Source organism: Cryptomeria japonica, chromosome 4, assembly GCF_030272615.1.
Source record: "Cryptomeria japonica chromosome 4, Sugi_1.0, whole genome shotgun sequence".
In the NCBI taxonomy this organism is placed as follows: domain Eukaryota; kingdom Viridiplantae; phylum Streptophyta; class Pinopsida; order Cupressales; family Cupressaceae; genus Cryptomeria; species Cryptomeria japonica.
In genome coordinates, this window is record NC_081408.1 from 184,377,965 (window position 1) to 184,402,174 (window position 24,210).

The 24,210-nt window shown below is 32.5% G+C and overlaps 1 protein-coding gene across 1 annotated transcript; it reads left to right on the forward strand.

Annotated features, from left to right (window-relative positions):
- Positions 1-14,059: 14,059 nt before the first annotated feature.
- Positions 14,060-14,434, forward strand: LOC131028075 (uncharacterized). The gene has a single exon (XM_057958281.2). It carries the CDS (start codon positions 14,060-14,062, stop codon positions 14,432-14,434), a length of 375 nt encoding a protein of 124 aa, XP_057814264.2.
- The last annotated feature ends 9,776 nt before the right edge of the window (positions 14,435-24,210 follow it).

Consider the following 24,210-nt stretch of genomic DNA (forward strand, 5'->3'; position numbering starts at 1 on the left):
AAAACTAAAAATGAGTGTACTTATTTCTAGATGGATATGTTTAACATATGTAGAACAAATGCACAAGATAGCCTCAAATAGTTCTCTTGTAATCTTAGGAGGCATAGTCGAATCTGATGCAACTATTACCATTTCTTGTATAAAAAATGATAATATATGATATAGACATAAAAGGATTTATATATTTCAAACAAGCCAAATTGCAATCCAAAGTGAATATGAAGATATTACCTCTAAATGTCGTGTTGGACCCATTCTTTGATGTGTAGGACTTCCAATGAAATGGAATGGTAAAACGTCAGTAGGAAGTTTGGAAGGGGGATATAATAGGTTAAAGACAATTAATACAAGTTAATAACCCAAAGTTGTTGACAAACTAGATAAAAAACTAAAAATGAGTGTACTTATTTATAAACAAATATGTTTAACATATGTAGAACAAATGCACACCAGAGCCTCAGATAGTTCTCATGTAACCTTAGGAGGCATAGTCAAATCTGATGCCGCTATTACCATTTCCTGTATGAAAAATGATAACATATGATATAGACATTATAGGATTTAGAAATTTCAAACAAGCAAGAATGCAATCCAAAGTGAATATGAAGATATTATCTCTTCCCTCTGCTATAACTCATCGACATCAGGTGCATTCATTAATTCCATAAACTCCATTCATTTCTATATATAGAAAAAATAAATTAAGTGCATTTATAAATATCTACATATACATGTTTAATCCTAATACATTTCAACAAATAAATTTAAATTGTACTAAATTACCTTCTGTCATTTGGGTGTCTGGGAGGATATCTTTTTCCACCTCAGAGTGCTCAAGGATGGCTTTCTCACATGAGATGTCCTTGAGGTAGGTTGGGTAAACTAACAGAAAAAAATCAACATAAGGGAAAAGAGCATGCATTTAATATATCACCTAAGTCAAAAATAGCTAAATCTAAATGGTACTACAAAGCTATCTATGCCAAAGTCAATGGCCAAAAGTGTGATATCATCAAGTTGGGACATCCTATCCCCTGATAAGCCCTATAAAACACAAAGTAATGATACATATATATTAACAAAAGATATTTTGAAACCAATGTATTATTATATTTTTAACAAATTTACAAATCTTTACCTCCAGTAGCAAAACTACTCGTGACCTTGGAGTTGACTAAAAAGTACGCGATGTATTCCCACCACCCACTGCACCCTGCAATGCAATTTATTTATATGTCACTTTAAATTATTCTAAAAAAAAAAATCATTTCATTTTATAAGATTTAGTCACTTAATTGATAACATGTCATAAACAAAATTAAAGGCACCTGTGTCTTATTGCAAGAGAACAACATACTCTGTAGGTCATTAGTGAGGGTCATATCCTCTATAGTGGAAGCATGGCATCTATTCCCACAACATGTACATGAATGAGATGTTGAACCATCCTCATTCGTGTCAATGTCTACATCAGAACATACACCCTGGTAGGTGGCGCACATATGCTGAATGGGCTGGCCTATGCCAAATGATGCATGAGGTGATGCTGATGAAGGAGGTGACACTGATGAAGGAGGTGTCACAAATGCTGGTACATCCTTTGCTCCGACCAACTATGTGCCAGGCTAAACAATGGAATCAGTCAATGATGCAGCTGCCTGAAGAGTCTATAACTCCATAGACTCCTTCAAGAATATAGGGACAGTGACATGAACCATGGATTTAGGAGCTCTACACCTCCTATGATGTGGTTGTACCACCCTATGGAACCCAAGTCTATCCTTCGCAAAGCCTCTCCCTTTACCCTGAAGCTCCTAGATGTCAAAGTAATTTGGCTTCTTGCTGAGGATAAACTCACAATAAAACTTTCTCAAAAAATATAGAGGCACCTCCCAATTATTACAAGGTGACTGGTCAAAGACAATATACCACCTATCATAAAAAGCTTCTTTCAGCCTAGCATGAACACACCAATATATAGGAAACCGAGATGTATTTTCTTCTAGGCTATTACTAGTAATAGATTTGGTGAAAAGAGCAGATATGTCACCTTTAAGTATGCTCTTTTTTTTCAGTTGATCATATGACAACCCATCAGCATAAAATTCTTGACATCTATCCCTCCATGAACCCCATTTCATAACCTCCCTAGATACCTCATTTGCACTTTTGGCCATTCTTTCTAGCATTTTGATGAGGGTTGAATGGTGCTCAAGACTAGAGGACCTCAACCTATTCACCAATATAGAAATTTGGGCACTATTTTGTGTAAGGCAATTGATGAGATCCTCTTGTGTGGCATCTACATGATCTAATGGAGGATGTGGAGGGTTTAGGGGTGGCAGTGGTTGTTGAGTAGCAGCATTTTAAGGATGTTTTGGTTGTGGAGCAACGTCTTGAGGGTTTTCTTGTTGCTCATGTGCAATGTTTACATCGTTTGCTTGTGTTGCTTATGCACAAGGAGGTCTTTGTTGTCTATTTAATTTTTGGGATTTGCTTGTACAATCTGACATCAAATTAATTAAAAAAAAAAAATCAATTAAACAACCCTACTTCAATTAAAATTCAAACAAATATAATCAAAATAATGAAATCTTACCTGTTCAATGGGGTGGCATTGTTGGAAATTGCTCTAAAGATCAAAAAAATGCAAAATGATGCAAAACACGTGCGGGTTCTAATTTTTTTTTCCTTCTTTGGGCTGTTGTTTCATGGTTTTTGGCATTGAGAATTGCCAAAAACCCACAGGTGTGAGAAAATATAATGTTCCTCAAAACATGTATAGGTTTTGAGGAATTTTTGTTTTTTTATTAATTTTCCTCAAAACCCGTATTTATTTATTTATTTTTGGCTACCAAGCCTAGCACATTTTTGAATTTCGTAGAACACGCATGGGTTAACAAAAATATCATTTTTTTTTTGCATGTGGCCACTTTCCTGTTCACCATCTTGGTGCACTTACCCATGTATAATCTCTCTTTGGAAGTTGTGTAACACTTCTCTTTGTCCCTATACTTGGGGGGCATTTATCTCTCTTATCCTTTCTAAGGATCCACTTTTCCTTTGTTGAGTGGTGTTTTCTTACGATATGATGTCATTCCTTGTGTGAACTTGTTTGTTTTCTCAAGGATTTTCTCTTATGCAAGAGGTGTGTATCCTTGTCTACAATCTCTCCTTCACATGGAAATGTATTTCTATTATAAACAAACTCTTTACTTTGGGTCAAAAAGTGTGTCATCCTTCATCAAGAATCACTTTTACCTACCAATAGGGAGAAGGTATGCATTCTTGTTCTTCTTCCTTTCTTTTGGTAGATGAAGTTATTTTTGTTCAAAATCTACTCTTGGATTAAGATGTATTTGAGAAAAGATCTCTTCTCCTCCAAGGATTCCCTTTACACTTGTTGCGAGATATCCTTTTACAACTAACTCTTCCTCACTTATAGGATTTAAACCTATTTGGCTTGGAATTTTGAGTATTGTTGATGAAACGATATCTCCTTGGAGTTGAAGTTTCTATCTTCCTTAAGACATCAACATAGGATTATGTTGACATGTTAAGGGGGGCAGGGGAGTTGCATATCACCCTCTTTGTATTATATTTTTTTACTATATGTTGCATGTCTTATACAGGGGTGTTCATTCTTTAAAATAGGCCGACAAAGTCTTATATAAGATGTTTCATGCCTGAAACTAGATGTATCCTTTTCATATGTCTTATATGAGGGTACACATGATTGAAACTAGACCAACAAAGTCTTATATAAGATGTTCCTGGAACTAGGCATATCTGGTTTTTATTTCATGTCTTATATAGGGTGTTAATTGTTGAGACCAAACCAAAAAAGTCCTATATGAGATGTTTCATGTCCGAAACCAGACACAACCTTTTTTAATTTCTTATACAAGGGTACGCATTCTTTAACCTAGACCAACAAATTCTTATACAAGATGTTTCCAAAACCAGACATATTGGGTTTTATTTCATGTATTATATAGGTTATTGGATGCTCAAAACTAGACCAAACAAAGTATTATTCAATATTCTTAACTCCTAAAACTAGACAACAACATATACAGCAGGATGAGTGGAAATAGCGAAACATAACTAGACTATTCCAACTCTCCTCCCCAACATGGATGACCTAGCATAACACAACTTGCTACCCTATGGAATCCATGTTCTTCTGTTTTTCTTCCCCAAGAGCTCATGGCTTTTCTATTTGTGGATCATGGTTCATTATTTGATGCATGCACTTTAATGTTTATATGATTGCTTATGTTCTTGTAATAGCATTCCGAGAATGATATTAGTGGCTGGGACATTTTGATTATCGAGGTCTCTTCAACTAGTTGACTTGGATCCTTTTTTTAGTACTAACCTCTTGTGTCGTGTGTCTTTGTCTTGTTTTGTGTGTCCTTGCACATGATTGTGTGAGTTAAGATCCTAAGACTATGGGCTTGGTTCCTTTAAATTAGTGATGTCTTACCTCCTTTTGATCTCACTCTTGATTTCTCCTCTCTCTCATCTTTGTACTTTACCATGCGTATTTGCATAGGCTCATACTCCCATTAAAGGGGGACTAAATGTAGTGTCATAAATTGTAACCCATACAATTTACACCTCATGTTTGTGCTCCTACTTTAGCATGTCCTATCCCCATCCTTTTCCTAGGTCTGTTTTGGCCCTATTCTCCAACTTTGATGTCATGAACACCATTTATTGGACCCCATCCTAGAGTTCCCTTCCCATTTTACTTTATGTTGGTCTTGTTTCCTAGAGGACTAGGGCATGGATGGTCCCCATTAAACAAGCTCTGATTTGAAATGGGGCTGGTCCTTTATCTCCCCATTGGCTTCTGGTCCCCATGGCTACGGTCGGCCTAATCAGTGATTTACCTCCAGAATGATTTTATATAAAGACAACCTGTCAATTCATTTTGACATAAATAAGCTATCCATAATATTTGTGCATCCATGAAGCATTCATCATCATGCATTTTCAGAGATTTAAGGTTGCATTTCATCCTTCAAGCATTGTGGAGACATGGGGGCTTCATTGGCTAGGCAATATTTTATATCACGTGCATTCATATTGGGGGGTTTAATATCCCAAAAATGAGGGTGCAATATATTGCCTATCGGTGAAAATTGGGGGTTTTTTAATTTTGGCTATGAAAAAATACAATATTTAAGATGTGTATTCGGAGGGGGTAACAAAAAAGGAGTTTAGGGCAATATTTTTTGAAAATAGGGGGATTCTTTAGTATGCCATGAATGCACGTGCTATAACCCAGGTTCACTAAGTGAAGCCCCCATGTGTGGAGAAAATTTACATAAATCTTCATGCAAGTATGTGTGTGTGATTAAGTTTTTTCATGTTCATGTGTTTGTCATGCCATTACATTCAAATTTTGTGATTATATTCAAAGAGCATTGCATCATCAATTCCTCCATCAACAATTGTAGATATAAGGTATATCTCCTTAACATTTATTTTAGTACTTGCATTATTTCATTCAAGGTTGCCTCCTAAACCAGGGTTCGACCTAAGGAAAACCCCTATCCAAAACATTCTTCTTCTCTTTCTGTGTGCTAGGAATAGGTGTAGGAGTTATAGTCAATAATTTAGACAATATTGACAATGATGGACAAGTTTAGCTTATTATCATGTTCTTTAGATCTTTCTCCATATCCTTTTGCATGTCTTCTTGTGTATTCTCCAAAATCTCTTTTGCAACTATTTCAACATTCTTATCAATTTCCATGTGATCACCAAAACTAGTTTCTATATCTCCATCACCACCTAATTTTTCATCACGTCTCTTCTCTAAATCAACCGTACTACTACCAACACCAAGTGTACTCCCTTTAAAACTAGTTTTTGTGTTTGACAAAGAATTGTTTATTTCTTCTGCAGCCTCAACTATTGCATCCCTAATTTTTTTGACTATCCTCTGAAAGCCATCCAGATCATCTCCCATTATGATATTCACTCTTTCTTTTGTTATAAATCTTGTACTAAGAGGCTACACAATCTTGGCTCTCTATTCCTAGGATAAAGGACTAAACACCATATCGAAAGCTCGTGTCTTCATATTGAATTCTTTCATCGATGTATCATTCCTTATTTTTGTTAAGGCTTCTAGAAATTCCATAGGTAACTTGTCTACAATATCATTCACATTCTTGTAAAAGGTTATCAAATAACTAATAATGATTTTTTTAATCTTCTCTTTATGTGTTAGAGGGGCATCCTTATATAATTCTGTGAACACCTCTACGGACTCATGCTAACAAATGACATTCATTGGATTGTCAAAATCAATTGGTTGATAATTAACATCAACTAGAGGGGAACATGTATTCTTCTTCTTCTTTCCCTTTGTCTTCTCTAGTTGTTTCTTCTTCATTTCCTTCCCCTTCTTTGCAAGGGTCTCTGCCAAAGAGACCAAAGTTCTCTTTCTATAACTTAGAGGCACATTGTCCTCTTCTTCTTCAACATCCTCTTTCTTTACTTATTTCCTTTGAGACCTCTTTCTAAAAACAAATTTTTCTTTTCTCACTTCCTCATCTATGCTACTACTATCAACTTTCTCAATGTCAAGCTCTAGACTAGTTTTCTCTCTTGTTTCCTTTTGCTTAGGTCTTTGTCCTTACTTCTCACTTGATACTACACTCACTAGGGTTCTAGAGAAACCAATCTTTGCTAGAGAAGATCAAAACATTGACTTATTTATCCTTTGTGCTTGCTTTCCAAATTCTTCTTCTACTATTGGAAGATTCATATTTTTGTACAAGTTATCCATTTGCTTTAGATGTACGGTCTCAGTCTTCTTACATATAATCTTGTTCAATAATTTAGCTATAGTCTCAAATCTTTCTACACTATGATCTACTGGTAACTACAATAGGGTCTCTATATTCTTCTTCACATACTCCTTTGATTTCTCATAGGGAAGCTTAGGCAGTGAAGAAGTCGTTGGATCTATGACCTCAATGTAGAAATGGTCCTTATTGGTTAGAAAGGTGATCTCATTTCTATACTTCCAGAACAAATTGGCAAGAACCCTCTTTGTTTCCTTCATCTTGTCTTGAAAATTATTAAACCACCCATAATATGCAATATTATATGCTTTTGTATCATTATTAAATCTTTAAATATGATGTTTTATTTGCATTGCTACTAGAGTGAACTTATTCCATACATTACTCTTAATATGGTCCAGAAGGTCATTCATGAATATAAATGCCATATATATGATTAGGGACCCATACTTGAATAGATACTTTATTTTATTTGTCGTGTCTAGATTATCCAAAATTTATTGTCTCAGAAGTTCACACAGATCAAACTTCTTTCCTTCAACCACCTTCTGATAAGAAAAGTGTATAGCAATGTCGCTGATAGAACTCTCACAGTTTTGATAGTAAATTTTGTACACCAAACCTTTGGTAACATAGTGGACACCTAGATCAGTGATGTACTCAATAGTTATAGCCCTTCCATTTTATTTTGTACTATTAAGATCAGACACTATGTCATTCTTTACCAACTTCAAAATATGAAGTGTGCCAAAGATGTATAGCCTTGTTAGAGCCCTAATGAAATCCTTTGTGATCTTGTGTAGGCATTCTAGAAACATAAATCTCCATGAATTCAACTCAAGATGATCTAAATCCAAACAAGCTCATAGTTGAAATGAGGTAACTCCTTCCAAATATTCAACCCTAACTCTAGAATATGCCTATTGTTGTTTGAATGTCATTAGGTCATTTTCCACCAACTGCTTCCACAAATCATTAAACTTTACATGACTAACCATTGGTATGGGCACATGGATAGAAGCCCTAACATCCTTTGTGTATACAAAATCTAGTGACACCATTAACAAAGCTCCTTCCTTATCTCTCTTTTTTTCCAAAAAATGCTAGGGTTTGACTTATAGTCATGGCTTCAAAGACATGTCAACAACAATCGATGTAGCCATGTTCATCAAACAAACTAAACTAAAAACACCAAATTTGTAGAATACCTCAAAAAACTCTATCACTAGGGTTAGCACTAGAAAGATCTTTCACACACAATAGCACTCAAATTCATAAGATCACAAAAAGTCAAAATGAATTCAAAAACATAATTTATCTTTTAACTTCACCAGCTTAGGTTTTTACCCTTAAATATATTTGACCGTTACAAATAAAAACATGATACTCTGTTACACCAATGATCACAAATACCTTATATATCATTGCAAACATCTGGAATAATTTGGAAATACCTTCCTAATATCTTCCATGTTGAAGTCAATCTAACATCCACACAATAAGGGGGATCCTTAAGGTCTTAAACAAGTTCTCCCCCTTAGATAATGCATTGCATCTAGTTTTTAAGGAAATAATCTACATCACTAGTAGGTACAAATCCATCTACTGTCTTTCCATCTATATTCTCATTAGATTTATTCACACATGTCTTTTGCATCTTATCATTGATTCCGTTAATGCTAATATTCTTTTTTGGAGTAGAGTTCTTATGATTCTTTCTTTTCCAAACCTACCAATGTGTCTTGATTTTTTGCAATTATAACAAGTAGGACCTTGTTGTAGACCACTTACATTCCTTTTGAAATTAGATCTGCAATCAATATCCTTGTGCCCATTTTTTATGCATGCATAATAACACCCATTGAAGTATTGTACATTCCTACCATCATTTGTATTCACATATCCATGCATCACTCTACTTCTCCATTCATTTGCCTTACATCCAAACTTATTACAAGCATAGCATTGACCATTAAATGATCAAATATCTAATCTAACTCCTACATTCACTAGCTATATGTCTAAATTTACAATTGCATGTAGAATATTTACCATTGATAGATGGAGAGTACCTGGTTTGAGTAGGAGGAGGCTTCCTGAAGTTTTTCTTGTTCCAGACTAGAGTGACACCCTTTTGATCTTTATTTGTTTTCTTAGATTCATCCTTTAACTTTTCCTTTCCTTTTTCATCTTTGCTAGGTGTTTTAAAACATTCTTTCTTGTCAAATCCAAGTCCGCCTTTGTCTTTAGAAGGTTTTCAGCACTTAGCATATCACTACCACCTTTGATCTTTAGGTTCTTATCAATTTGTTCTTTTGCCTCTTTCAAATCTTTGCTCACATAACCACTTCTTCTTTGTTATCTAGCTTTGTTTCAAGATCATTGATGGTATTTTTCCCTTTATTAATTTGTCTTTTCAAATAGAAAACATGCTTTTCTCCTTTCTTGGGCCTCTTTTGATAAACCTCTAAATCACATAGAGTAACTCATGATTCTCCTCTAAGATCTAGAACTGCATCAATATCCCATTCATGTTGTTCCATAGCATCCAAATATTTAAATTCAAACATTGTGTTCAAATCCAGGATCTACCTCAGTTGTTAAATATTGTGTCTTTGGGAACCTCAATTTGATACCAATTTCCAAACACTTCTAGATGTTGAGTAAGGGGGGGTGGTCAATCAAGATATATTAATACTTCACCAAATTTACCATTTAGTTACTATTCATTCCAATCACCATATGTGCATAAGTAAATAATTGAGAAACAAAAGAGAAATCAAACATGAATGCCAAGATGTGGAAAAACCATGGTGAGAACTCTCCCCCTATATGACAACATGTTACAAATTTTTAGGCTCAAGGCCAAGGAATATAACTGCTCTTGATTTTGACTTGCAAGACTAAGGTACAAAACCTTAGGGAAAGATGCAATGAAATTACAAACATTGAAGATCACTTCTACAAGGTAATATACAATAGATCTAAATACAATGAATCAATATTGTTCAACTATAGAGAAATGTATCCTCTAAAATGTTGATTATAGTTCACATTTATTGCATAGATGAAGATGACTTCATTACTTCTCAACTGAACTTGCAAACCTTTTCACTCCCAAGATACACCATACACAACTTCACATCACACACTACTCACTTTTGTCTTCCTCTGAAATGGATTTCAGTTTTATATACCATTCACAACCAAAGAAACATTAATTAGGTCAACCTAATTATATGTAACGTGTATGATACTAACAATCATCCCAAAAATAAATCCAAGGTAGTGCAAAATGAAGAATGAAAAGTGTAAAGGATCACACCATATTGGCACACCTTCCTATCCATCCCAGATCAATTCCTCACGCTACCACTTGGACCAAAATTACATAGGTCAGCTCCAAAGGATAATACCATTAAAGCACACCAACAAAATTTACCCAAAACATGATGCGGACCACCAAGACTCTTGTAGATGCACATAATATCATCGCCTAACAATAACATAGCTAAATAATTGATCCACACCACCAAAACAACTAAAAGCAAAGGAATGCTATGCATTCTTGTCAAATGTCACACTGCCATTATACAAGTTGATACTTAGATCATCCCAACTTCAACTGTAGACCAAATGAGAACATAAAAACTAAGGTATATTAAGCATTTGCATCCACCAACATCATACTAAAACCACAAGAAATAATGAAGCAATTTGCATACTATAGATCATAAAACTATACCTAGTTTGATAGGTTGTTCACTGGGATAGACACCTTTAGCCATCTTCAACTATGGACCACATAATGCATCTCCAAATTTATGGAGAAGTAATAAGACAACACTTAATGTACTATCTTAAGAAACTATAGTCACTCTCTAGACATCTACATAAACTCATAACTAATCCTCTGATATTGCATTACTCCAAAATATAACTGCTCAACCTTCTAGACGAAAGTTATCATCAATAACAAATTTGACATCAATGACAACACAAACTCATATTTGTAAAATAACATGGTGGGAAAGTATAAATTTATGTCTATGATAATAGGTAGTAGGTACTCAAAAGTTGCAAAGGTTGATGAAATTACAAAATCAAATGCAACTGTCTTCTTGTCCTAAGATAAACTGAATGTCAAGATCCAACTTTAGCTAAGCACTAAGATACAACATTAACTAACCAAATGAAACGCTATGACATAATAATACTAGTAACATAGAGAAATTTTTTGATGGTTACCACATCTGCAGGGATAAATATTATTAATCATTGAAGAAGCTAGCTATTCCTATTATTGAGCATCACCCATAGCATTGCCAAGAATAAATGGATCATATGAGGATGTACCCAAAGATCTTGTCATTGCTTGCTAGTTGTGTTCAATTAACTACACCTAGATAATGAGAATTCCCATATTTCTTTCAATGTCTCCATTGAATTTACAAAGTTGCTTCCAAAGATTAAAAGTTCCATTAGTCTAGTGGTGGGTAAATGTAATATACCTCGACATTTTTATGAGTTCATGTATCTCGTGAAATAGAGAAAACGTTATCAATGATATTATTTTATTTTTTGTAAGTCATATTTTATAATTTTTGCCATTTATGCATGGAGTTAAATATCTATTCCATAGCCATTATCTCGTGAACCCTATTGATGAATTCTTATAAGAATCCCCCACATTTATGATTTTCCTTACCTTTGCACATGAATCAATATTTGAACTTTAATATATTATAAAAAAAACTCTAAAATGGCGATGATAGTGCTCTTTTTCAATTTTTTGTTTTAAAACCATTTGTATACAATGTAAGTAGACCTTCAAATTTTTTATCAAATTTTCTTTATTAAAACATAGCGATTAAATCTCAATTATGACAGTTATGGCCAATAGATCCAGGAGCATGTTGCTAGGTTTTAAATAAAAATGCACTATTTGGGAAGGACAATCATGATGTAAATATTCCAAACCATGGTCTACATCTATAGAAATTCTCAAACACTCACACAATCTCAATTCAAAAAATTCCTTATCATCTCTAATAGGGTGCAAATGGTTCTATTGCATCTCATATTCAAAAAGATTGCTTCATGCTCACATCATGTTTTTTCCCACTATAATTAATAACTATTATAGATGTGGTTGTTCATAGTGGCATTTCAGTTACATTGAACTGATATGGCAAATTGAAAGTGTAGTATTTCAAGTACTCATATTTTAAATAGGGAAAAAACGTCAAACAAAAAATGGTCACCTATGTGCAAAAAAGAAAAAAAATTGTTATTGTTATCTCATAAAAAATGTTGTGCAAGAATGCAACCAAACATAAGATGTGAGTCTAAAATTCTTATCAAGTACAACATATAATTTGGAACATAAAACTAAGAATGACAAGACAAATATTAATTAACTAGATTTTTTTGACTCTTCAATCAAAACATCACATTTTTAGGAAAGCAAGTAATATTTGTAGACCTGCTCTATCTTTAGCTCAAGTTCAATTTGACTTTTTAAGTTTACCATCACAAGTTCCTGATTCTAAACATCAAAACTCCTCATTTACAAGTTTGAAGAATAAAACAAATTTTCCTCCCTCTATCCATATCACTCCCTCTTCCCCTCTCTATCTCTCTCCCTAACCCCCTCTCTCTCTCTCTCTCTCTCTCTCTCTCTCTCTCTCTCTCTCTCTCTCTCTCTCTCTCTCTCTCTCTCCCCATATCTTTCTCTCTATTTATTTCTCTACCTCTACCTCCCTATCTCTCCATTTCTTTCCCTATCTCTCTCTATCTCTCTACATTGCCCTCTATCTATATATCTACCTCTCCCTCTCTCTATATGAGCTATCTCTCCCTTTATTAACTATCTCCCCCCTCTTAACTCTCTCCCTTCACCTATCTTTTTCCCTCTTGCCCCTTCTTTCTCTCCCCTTCTCTCTTCCTCTACCTATTCATTTCCCTTTCTCTCTCTATCTCCTCGTATATATGTCCCTATCTTTCTCTCCCTTTATTGACATCTCTCTCTCTCTACTCTTAATGTGCATGCCTATCTCTCTCAATATATACCTTTATCTTCCTTCCCCACTCTATCTCTAGACATTTCTCCTATCTCTCCCTCTCCCTCTTCCTCTTCCTAGACCTCTATACCCATCTCTCTCTCTCTGACCTTCCACACTTATTCGACATACCCATTCTCTCTCTCTCTCTCTCTCTCTCTCTCTCTGCATGCCTATCTCTCTCTCTCTCTCTATATACCTTTATCTTCCTTCCCCACTCTATCTCTAGACATTTCTCCTATCTCTCCCTCTCCCTCTTCCTAGACCTCTATACCCATCTCTCTCTCTCTGACCTTCCACACTTATTCGACATACCTATTGCACACCAAGGTATGATTGCTAGTTTAAATTAATTATGATATGAATTGTTATACCTAACAGATTAGCCTATGTATTTTATATGTAGAGGTGTTTTATTTTTGACAATATCATATTTTTATGTGATTGTATTTAATTCTTTTGAAGTTCCTATTTGTAGTTTCTAGTTGTTGCATAATAAACATATGGCTACCGTTAGAAAGCCTCTGGATTATATATTGGTAAAAGAAATTACAAATGTAACTGTCGAAACTGTATTCGAAATGGAAAATTAGCGAATTTAGTAACTTTGTAAAATCCACATCTTATCACTATTGTCAATTATACTGACTGAAACAACCGCATTATTTAATCAGTAATTGAATTATGTTCTTCCCCTGGTAAAGGGCAGGTGAATAGATTCAAATCTATCTAGAATCCACAGCCTATAATACTAGAAATAAATTTCCTGTAATAAAACTGTATAACTTTTTTTCTTTTTGAATCTATCGCATTCAACCCTATGGGATAAGATAAAATCTGCGAAAATGACCAACGGTGGAATAGAATACAAAACCAGTAACTCATAAAGTTGGAGTAGAAGATATTTGTGGGTGCCTGCTAGAAGTGCTACGTGGGTATCATGTACTGCTGCGTGTGAGGTGGTTTCTTGAAATATCTTCACCTAATAGCTCTTTCCCGCGTTAAAGAATGGTAGATATAGAGTGAAGGTCCTCAGGGGAGAAAGATATATATGTATCATAGATTTATGAGTATTGCATTCATTCCTGCTTAGATAGAGTTTTCAGAGCTATACCAAAGTAAGAAGAAGAAGAATTAGAGTTAAGAGAAGTTTGGGTAAGATGGCTGGTCATGGACCTGGTGGAGGTGGAGGAGGAGGGCCTGGTGGTGGCGGCAGTGGAGGACCTGGTGGTGGCCAAGGAGGAGGAGGCCAAGGGGATGGTCAAGGAGGAGGTGGCCAAGGAGGACCTGGTGGTGGCCAAGGAGGAGGAGGCCAAGGGGATGGTCAAGGAGGAGGTGGCCAAGGAGGAGGCGGTCAAGGAGGAGGCCAAGGAGGAGGTGGTCAAGGAGGAGGTGGCCAAGGAGGTGGCCAAGGAGGAGGCGGCCAAGGAGGTGGTCAAGGAGGAGGCGGCCAAGGAGGAGGCGGTCAAGGAGGAGGAGGAGGTGGTGGTCCTGGAGGACATTGAAAATTTCAAGTGGATGGGGTTAGAAATTTCTCTTTTGTAATTTGATATAATGAGTGAAATAAAACTAGTGCAAATATTATTTGTTGTAGTATATCGAGGAGTATGCTATCTATGTGTAAAATAATATCATAAATAACTAATTAAACTTTGAAAAATATTAATAACCTTTTATTATTGGAAAAATAATAATAATCTAAAATAAATTGTTGTTTTTATTTTCTTTTAATTTTTATATTAATTTGATAAGTCCTAGTGCTTTTCTATAGAGTCAAGGAAGGAATTTTGTTTACATTATTATTATTTTTTATTTTAATTTTCTTTGTGAGACTTAAGATAGTTTTTTTGCAATGGGTATGTAAATTTCATGTCATGTTATGATAAGAAGTTTTGTATGTCATTAAAGCAAGCAATGAATGACTATTCATGTCATATGTATGGCATGATAATTTGTGTAAAATTTAAAATTTTAATTTAATATTTCTTGGATTTTTATTTCAGAGTGGATATCCAAATATTTAGATTTACAAATTAAAATATGTTTATATTGGAGGTTTTAATATTAGACTTAGATTTTTTTTGGCAATTTTTAAGTACCTAATTTAATATTCTTTTGGTTTAGAGTTAAGGAAAGGGGTATCTATGTGTAAAATAATATCATAAATAAGTAATTTAAAATTTGAAAATATTACTAATCTTTTATTATTGAAAAAATAGTAATAATTTAAAATAAATTGTTGTTCTTATTTTCTTTTAATTTTTATGTTAAATTTGATACGTTTACTTGGCAACCCTTTTGTGCAGAGTCAAGAAAGGTGTTTTTTTTACATTATTATTATTCATTATATTTTTCTTTGCGAGACTTAAGATAGTTGTAAATTCCATGTCATGTTATGATAGGAAGTTTTGTATTTCATTAAAGCAAGCAAGGAATGACTACTCATGTTATATGTATGGCATGATAATTTGTGTAAAATTAAAAAAATTAATTTTATATTTTTGGATATTTACTTAAGAGTGGATATCTAAATATTTAGATTTACAAATTAAAATATTTTTATATTGGAAGATTTTATATTAAAATTAGAATTTTTGGCAATTTATTACTACATAACTTGATATGATATTCTTTTGCTTTATAGTTAAGGATAGGGGTATCTATTATGTTAGGAATTTTGAATCGATTGCAATAAGTTTATTATTAAGTTACACAAATATCATTTATATAAAATAACTATAAAAACTTTGCAAGAAAATGAATAATAATATATATAGATATGTGAAAATAAATCAAAGTAAAGATATAACTTTAATAATAAACTATTAAGAACATTATCTATCACAATTTACAAAATAATAAAATAATAATATATAAAAATTATATAATATTTATAATAAAAATTAGTAATAAAAAAATGCAAATTGAAACACTTATTTTATTCCTAAAATGTTAATATGAAGATAATAATTTGAGAGAGGTAAATTTTTACATAAGAAAGTATAATGTCATGTCCCCTTTTCTATTTTTAGAAATTACTATTTCTGTAAGTTTAAAAAAAAAATAGCAAGCTATTACTTGTAAATTAACTCTGAAAGTCTAACTACTAAAAGAAATTAATCAAATTAAAAATATTGGCAATTAATGGATATTATTTTAAATATATCTAAAATATAGAAGAGGTCATGAGTTTTGAGAATGACAACTTTTAGTTGTGAAGTGGAAATAGCAGTTATCATTTGAGTAGAGAAAATCAGTAGTTCATATTAGAATGTTGAAGTTTTTTTCAACAAGAGCAAGTAGATGTATCCAATTTTGAATTACAAGTTTATTTCCCTCCTAGGTGTGGATGCTCCTAATCTTGGTTTGGGCACCCATAATGGTGTTTAAACTTATTCTCTATTTATCTATTTTTGTGGCATTCATTCATTCATTCCATCTTGATTATTAAAACAAGCTTATGCAGTTTTTCTTTAGAGGCTAATAAAGTGAAGAAGAATTCATCTCCAAGGATGGTTTCTAAAGAAGAATTCATCTCAAGGATGATAAACCAGGGAGGTTAGAGGCTCAAGGGTAGTGGGTCCAAGGGTTTCTAGGAGAAATCTCGTTTAGGGCTTGCATTTGTACATCATGATTTGTACTTGCAGATTTTTGTGATAGTTATAGGTGTTTCTTGCAAGATTTGGTTGTGAACATTGTAGAAGTTAATTTCAGTTTATTGTGGATTATAGCAATATATGTTACTGAATATTTTGCTATTGTAAGACGTCCAAAGCTATCATTTCAATAATATTTCAATTTGGTATGATTTGATGAAATTTGTATTTAAACTGATTTTCTTGTTTCATTCATTTTTTAAAATTTGAAGTAAAGATTTAAAGGGTTTGAAAATATCATTTAAAGATTTAATAAGAATTATTACAATGATATCAAAGTTGAGACTTTTCCAAGACTCTAGGGTTTGATTATTTTTGACAGAAAAATTAGAAGAAACCATGGCTAAATAAGAAAGAGGGAAGCATAATGAAGATCGAAGAGAAAATTTCATTGCAAGTGTTGATAAATTGGCTTTCATTATGTAGAAAGTGTGGCAAGAGAAAAATAAGGAGATTGAAACAAAAATAATTTTTTCCTACTGATTCACCTCCAGTTGAAAAATGGTATGTATAAAGAATACAATAAGAAATGTGAAAGTTTCAAATTAGCTATTACATTTGAAAATTTTATGGAGATTCATGAAAGAGATCAAAGAAGGAGAAAAGAAGAAGATCAAATGAAGAGAGCTATAGAAACCGAGGAACAAAAAGAAAAAAATAAAGAGGACATATTTAAGGCAATCAAGGGAAAGAGAAAAAATGTGTATCCAACAAGTTGAAGGTAATGAATTTTTAATTGAAAATAATATTTCAATGATTTCTTGTAATGAAGTTAAAGAGATATCAGCTTTGCATGTTGAAGTGTTGAAGTTTAAGAATTAATAAGTGAAGAAAATATTTAAATGATTTCTAATGGTGTCCAAGAAACACCTATTGATATTCTATGCATTGAAAAGAAGGAGCCAATGCAATATGAGAATGGATTACAAGATAGCTATATTGATAGATATGGTTCTATGAGGGATGATGTAATTAAATATTATTCTAAGAATGTGAGTATTGCTACCAATCTCTCAAAAAATCAAAATATATGAGGGGTAAACATTTTGATTGCTTCTTTGGTTATGGCTCAAGAAAAAGGAATGATATTAGAAGGAAGGTTTATTATATTATTTTGATATGATACCATTACAATGCTTTTGTCATAATGAGAAGTGTGCTAACAATGATGAACATATGATCCAAAGGGAAGTTGATCCTTTCTCAGAATTTTAGAATTTCTCATGTAAAATGTTGTGGGATCTAGGTGTCTTAGGCATCACCAACATGTGAGTTGAACTCATATGTGAGAAAATCTAGATGAGAAGATATTCACTTTCCCTTATAGATTCAGATGTTGTTCTAGTGATGAAATTTTAGATGGAAGATAGTGTTGAGAATATCTCAATAATATCTCTCATAGAAAAGGGAGATAGGAACGTTGATTGCAACCTCATAATAGCACAATGGAATCATGATGGTGTATCCACAACCATCAATTCCAAAGGGGATAATGAATTCTTAGTAGGCAGCCATTTTTTAGATTTTTTGCCTCATCCTATGCCAATACAAAAACTATGTCAAAAGGGGATTTTTTCTAAAAAGGGAAAGGTGAATGGAGGTTTTGATTTTATTTCTAAAATTTTCATCTCTTGCATGGAAATAAAAAGGAAATTCAAATATCATTTTGTGAGTTTTAATGAAGTTGTAGGAATCCAATATTCACAATTCATGAATTACCCCTTGGAATTTAGCCACACAATTAAAGACAAAGGTATGATTTTTGGAATACTCCATGGGAAATAATTTATAGATAAGGGAAAGGCTGAATAGGAAGAAAGTTGCACAATGAAGGATAGCATACAAATTACTATACCCTCGAATAAGAATCTCATGTCTTATTTTGATATATATGGAAGCCTTAAAATCAGCATACTAGGGTGTTTAGTAGTATGTTCCCAATATCACTTTTGGATGGAGGATTCCAATTTTTCAATGGGTTGGAAACTAATTTGTATCGGGATCCTAAGTGGAAGAATTATATGACCCACTTTACTCAAGAGAATCAAATTCGAGATATTTAAGGGGTAGTAACACTAAGGGTTTTGAATGAGATTGAAAAAGTAATCAAATCATGTTCTATATCTTTAATTTCAGATTTCTCACATTCATTTGTAGAAAAGTATAATTTTTTAGGAGAATATATTTGGGCTTCATCAACAAAATTGGATAGAAAAAAATTGGAAACCCTTGGAAATATGTTTTCTCTCTATAACAGGAGATTGCAATATGCTCTAGAATTTGTACTAAGTTAGATTGAGTATTTGCAAATCAAATTTTCTTTCATATATGATTATGAGGAAGAATTCAAGGATTTCTATATCAAAGAGCATACACATAAAGAGGGTTTTGCACTAGTTACTAATGTTGAATTTCAATTTGCCAAATCAACAACCTATGCAAGGAAATTGAAATTTAACATACAAGAGAATGAAGGAAAAGATATGAAGAATTATCTAGAACTAACTGGGTGCAGCCCATGATTCCAATGTATGGATCCAAATAATCACTTTTAACATGACTATAGTAATGGAATAATCCATATTTTAGGTAAGCAGTTTGATATGCTTCAAGTTGGTTTCAAATGTAACTTATGGAGAGGAAATACTATCAAATTTTGGAGTGCATTTCATAAACATGAATTAGTGGCCAAAGTATCTACATGGGGGACTGATTTCATACTCTTTATAAAGATCATGTGTTCTCTAAGAAAAAATAAGGATGATTGAGAATATTTTTTGAGAAATATTGGAGAGGTAATCCTTTCATTTCAAGAGATTATGTTTGCATATTTGTTATGTAAGATCTGGTGCTTCTGCAAGTTCTTTATTGTTTCTTCTCTATTATGATTCTACTGTATTAAATTATTACGAAGAGATAAATTTGATTTTTATCAAGGTGAGTGGAAGGATGGGTTACTTAATGTGTATTTTAACTTTGTAGATCTTGACACTATGAGAGTGCACATCAACTTCTATCAGAAAGAGTTTCGTAGAATGTTGTATGAATATTTCTATTGGACAATTCTAATGGCCACTCCAATACTATACCTTCACTCCTACACATCAGTCCATGAAGATGAAGACAAAATCTCTCAAGTTGGGGTAATGTATGAGTTTCTTATTGTACATTTCTATATTGCACATTTCAATAATGTGGAGATGGAAGAATAAATTTTTTGCCACATGAGAAATTTCTATTATGAAGGATGTATTGAATTTCATTATAGTCAATTATATTATGTAAATCAGATTTATATCATTATCAAAGGTTGCAAGAGCTTTTGGTTTCAACTTTTCGTATGACAATGCATATACAAAATTGAGGGAAAAGGTTGAAAAAATGAGGTGGAAGAGGATTGAAAAATAACAAAGTTAGCATGGATGGATTTGTTATACCTAGAAGATTTATGCAAAAAAAATCACATAGTTAAATCCCACATCTTTGGGATTTACTAGAATACTAGGAAGGATTTTGGATGAAGCTACATTTGGGAAGCTCACATAAGCTTCTTAGAGGATTGTTGGTAAGCTTGGGAATCAACTACAGGGACTCAATAAATTTATATTTAATAATGTATAAATTAAACTTATTATTGTTTGGTACATGCTATTATCATAGAGATATCTGAGATTTTATGTTGGCACAATGTTGTTGGGCAAAAGATACAACAACTTGTAGGTACAAGATCAAGGCTTAATTTGCACTTTAATATGATTGGATACTTTTTTGAAAGGAGCTTGGAGCATCATAGATGTAATTTATTAAGAAAAAGAAATTTTGGGAAGGGAGGATTGGTCATGTCCCCTTTTCTCTTTTTAACAATTACTATTTTTAGTAAGATTGGTTATCTAAATATAGTAAGTTGGGACTTGCAAATTAACTGATAAAGTCTAATTTCCACAAGAAATTAATCAAATTAGAAATATTGGCAATTAATGGATAGTATTTTAACTATTTCTAAAATCTAGAAGACGGCATGAGTTTTGAGAACGGCAATTTTTAGTTGTGAAGTGGAAATAGTAGTTATCATTTGAGTTGAGAAAATCAGTAGTTCAAATTAGAATGTTGAAGTTTTGTTCAACAAGAGCAAGTAGATGTTTCCAATATTGAACTACAAGATTATTTCACTTCTAGGTGTGGATATTTCTAATCTTGATTTGGGTGCCAAAAAGGCGTTTGAGCATGTTCTATATTTACCTATTTTGCAACATTCATTCATTCATTCAATATGATTATTCAAACAAGCTTATGCTATTTTTCTTCAAAAGCTAATAAACTGAAGAATAATTGATCTCCAGGGCTAATAAACTAGGGATGATAAAGACTCAATAGAAATGCATCCAAGGGTTTCTAGGAGATATCTCATTTAGGGGTTGCATTTGCACTTCATGCTTTGTACATGCAGATTTTTGTAATAGTTTGTAAGTGTTTCCTGCAAGTTTGGGTTGTGAACATTATAGAAATTAATTTCAATTTGTTTGTTGATTATTGATCAACATATGTTGTTGAATATTTTTCTATTGTACAAAATCATAGAACTGTCATTTGAATAATATTCTAGCTTGGTATGATTTGATAAAATTTACAATTAACCCAATTTGCTTGTTTTATTCATTTTTGCAAATTTGAATTAAAGGGTTTGTAAATTTGATTTAAATATTTAATAAAGGATATTATATATAAATAAACAAATTATATCACCACTCAATATTTTTTTTTGTTAAAATTATTCTTTATTCAATAATTCCACACTTCAATCATACAATACACATATGTATAGTGATATGTTGTTCTATCATAATTCCTTGCAATTGTCCTTATTGACTTATTTTATCTTTACTATTTCTTGTTGTACTACTAGAATTTAAGCAGATTAATTTTTTTCTTTTTTTATATTAGTAAATTCTTATTTATATTTCACTATCCATTTAATTAAAAATTTATTAAAAAATATTTTAATTATTATTTTTATATTTTTTATTATCACCCATTAATCTTTGAGATTCAGATTTTGAAGTGCCTCACTTAGTCTATGTTCATGTATTGAAATCTTTCTTCAGCATGTTAATCAACACTAAATGAATATAATCTATACTACATTGTATGGATCTAAAATAAATTTATATAATCTTTGAAATCATGTGTTATAAAGGCCTATCAAATCATTAGGCTGTATATGAGAATATACGATGTAACGATAAATAATGAGTAGGTTAATGAAATAGTTTAATGAAATATCTAAAATAATTTTAAAATATATTTTACGGATCATTCCAATGGGTTATTAACCACCAAGGTAAGATAAGATACCAATTATATGAAAATTCATCCAAGGTATAAAGGAGCATGTGACAAGCAATATATTCATAAAGGATTTGTTCTTGAATACAAGAATCCTTATATACATGAACATGTTTTCCAACTGTATAACCTCTATTCAATCTCTAATTTGGTATGAAATAATCATGACTTTTTTAAGAAAATGATGAATAAATTTGGGTCTATTTAGAGGTTATTTCTTATTGAGCAAAGTTATAGATTTGTAGTCATACAATATAAAAAAAAATTATGTAAGTGGTGGTATTTTAAATTGATATTTAAATAAGTGCATCAATGCATGCTTTTTCCATAAGGGGTGCAACAAGAAGACAACACAGGAAGGTCTATCAGAAAATTCCATGAAAAACATGCTAAAAACTAGTACACCAATACATACCCTTTGTACAAGGGGTAATATAGAAAGACAACAAAAGAAAGGTCTATCCATAAATCCAACTAGGACATGCTAAAAACAACAAAGATATAATATTGTCAAGCTCTCAAAAAGTGTCTTATTTGAGACCTCCCCACACTGGCCACAATTGCCCCCTTTCATGATTAATCCTAGAAACATATGGTGTTTTCCAAAAGAGGATTTTATCCTCTTAACCTCTATCCATTTCATCTTAGAATGAGAAGAAACCAGATCTAGATCTAGTTTTGCAAGGGGATTCTTTTCCCTCATATTTCTAAATCCATCTTGACCAATCTAAGTTTCTCCCCTATTAGGATTAAGGTGTCATCTACCTTGTAAATCCTATGACATGGTTCCAACATGCTTGGAAAGTGTCTTAAGTCACGTAGGATTTATTGAGAAAATAATTTATAATATGCAATTCTGACTATTATTTGTAATACATTCATAAAGGGTGATGGGTTCTACTAGCAGTGCTAAAAGTGGGTTGTGAACACAATTATTTAATATTGTTTTCCCACTTATGGAATTATAACATAATATATCTAATGAATTTAGAAAGGGACAAAATATTTACCTTTGTTCTTCTCCAAACGAAAGCATGAAAAAGGTAGGATGTGTATCTTGGTGTCTTGTCATTTATTACATTTAATGTCATCTTTATCTTGCAAGAATGGGTGCTTAAGTTGGAGGGAAAGTATTGGAGCCAAAACTAGTGTCTTTCAAGTTTTGTGGAGGAATTGCAAGGGTTGTTTTCATGAGTAATGAAGATGGTTCTTTGGGCATCTTTATTGGTGGTTTTGGAGCTTTTTTCATTCTACAAATCCATCCTTTTGGGTGTAGAGTTATAGTTTAATAGTTGAATGCATCTAATTCTCTGTAGGAACAAAGGAAATGTGGGAGGAATAAGGAGCTTGTTCACATGTTCATAGGTTCTTCTATGATGGAGGAAAAGAGGATAATGAAAGTGATTGTATTGTAAGCACATTCATTGTTGATACTGCAAGTTTTTCTTCTCTCCTTGGTGGAGTTTTTTTCCCACAACCTAGTTTCTCTATATAAATCATGTGTTATGTGTTGATCTTATGTTGTTGATTTTATGCCTTATTGCTGAAATCTTATGATGATGTTAATCATTAGTTTTTTGTTTGTTATAAGTTCACATAAGATACATTTATTGCACATGGTTTACAAGCTGATTTTTGGCATTATTGAGAAGAAGGGTGTAATCTTGGTTTTCCAAATTAAGGCAACTTAATATTTAGATTTACATATGAGTTTTAGATTTTCATGTGGTAGCTATCAAAGACTTTTATCTCATCCTTTTAATATATAATTGGATATAGAGTTATCTTCACAATCTTTGGTATTGAACCTATTTAATTCTCAACATTTTGTTTTAGAGCTTAAGGTTACAGGTTCTGGATATTCCTATGTTTTTGGTTTCTAAGATCAGAAATCTTGTGGGAATATATTAGAAGGAATTAAAGTTTGTTGGATGACATTTGGGAACACAATGAATATTTTATGAGTTAAATTTTTTTTGCAGATTTGTGAGATTGGAAACCGTTGATATTATCAATGTGATTTATGTTGGGCATTTGAAGATCATGTTTATGGATCTTGATGGAGTTGGTTATGGTTTGGTGATCTAGAGATATTATTTGATAATATATATGTATCCTCTTATTTTGGTGGTTTTGTTCCTTTATATTTTGGTCATTTTCTATGAGAAGGTGTTCATGTTGGATGGGTATAGACATCCTAGTCACCTGGAGTGCTTATATTGGGTTCATTATTTTTTTCCATGATTACATGCAGGCACTAGTTAAGACACTAACCTATGTTTGAGTTGTGGAGATAATATATTTCTTATTATGTAAGCTCCT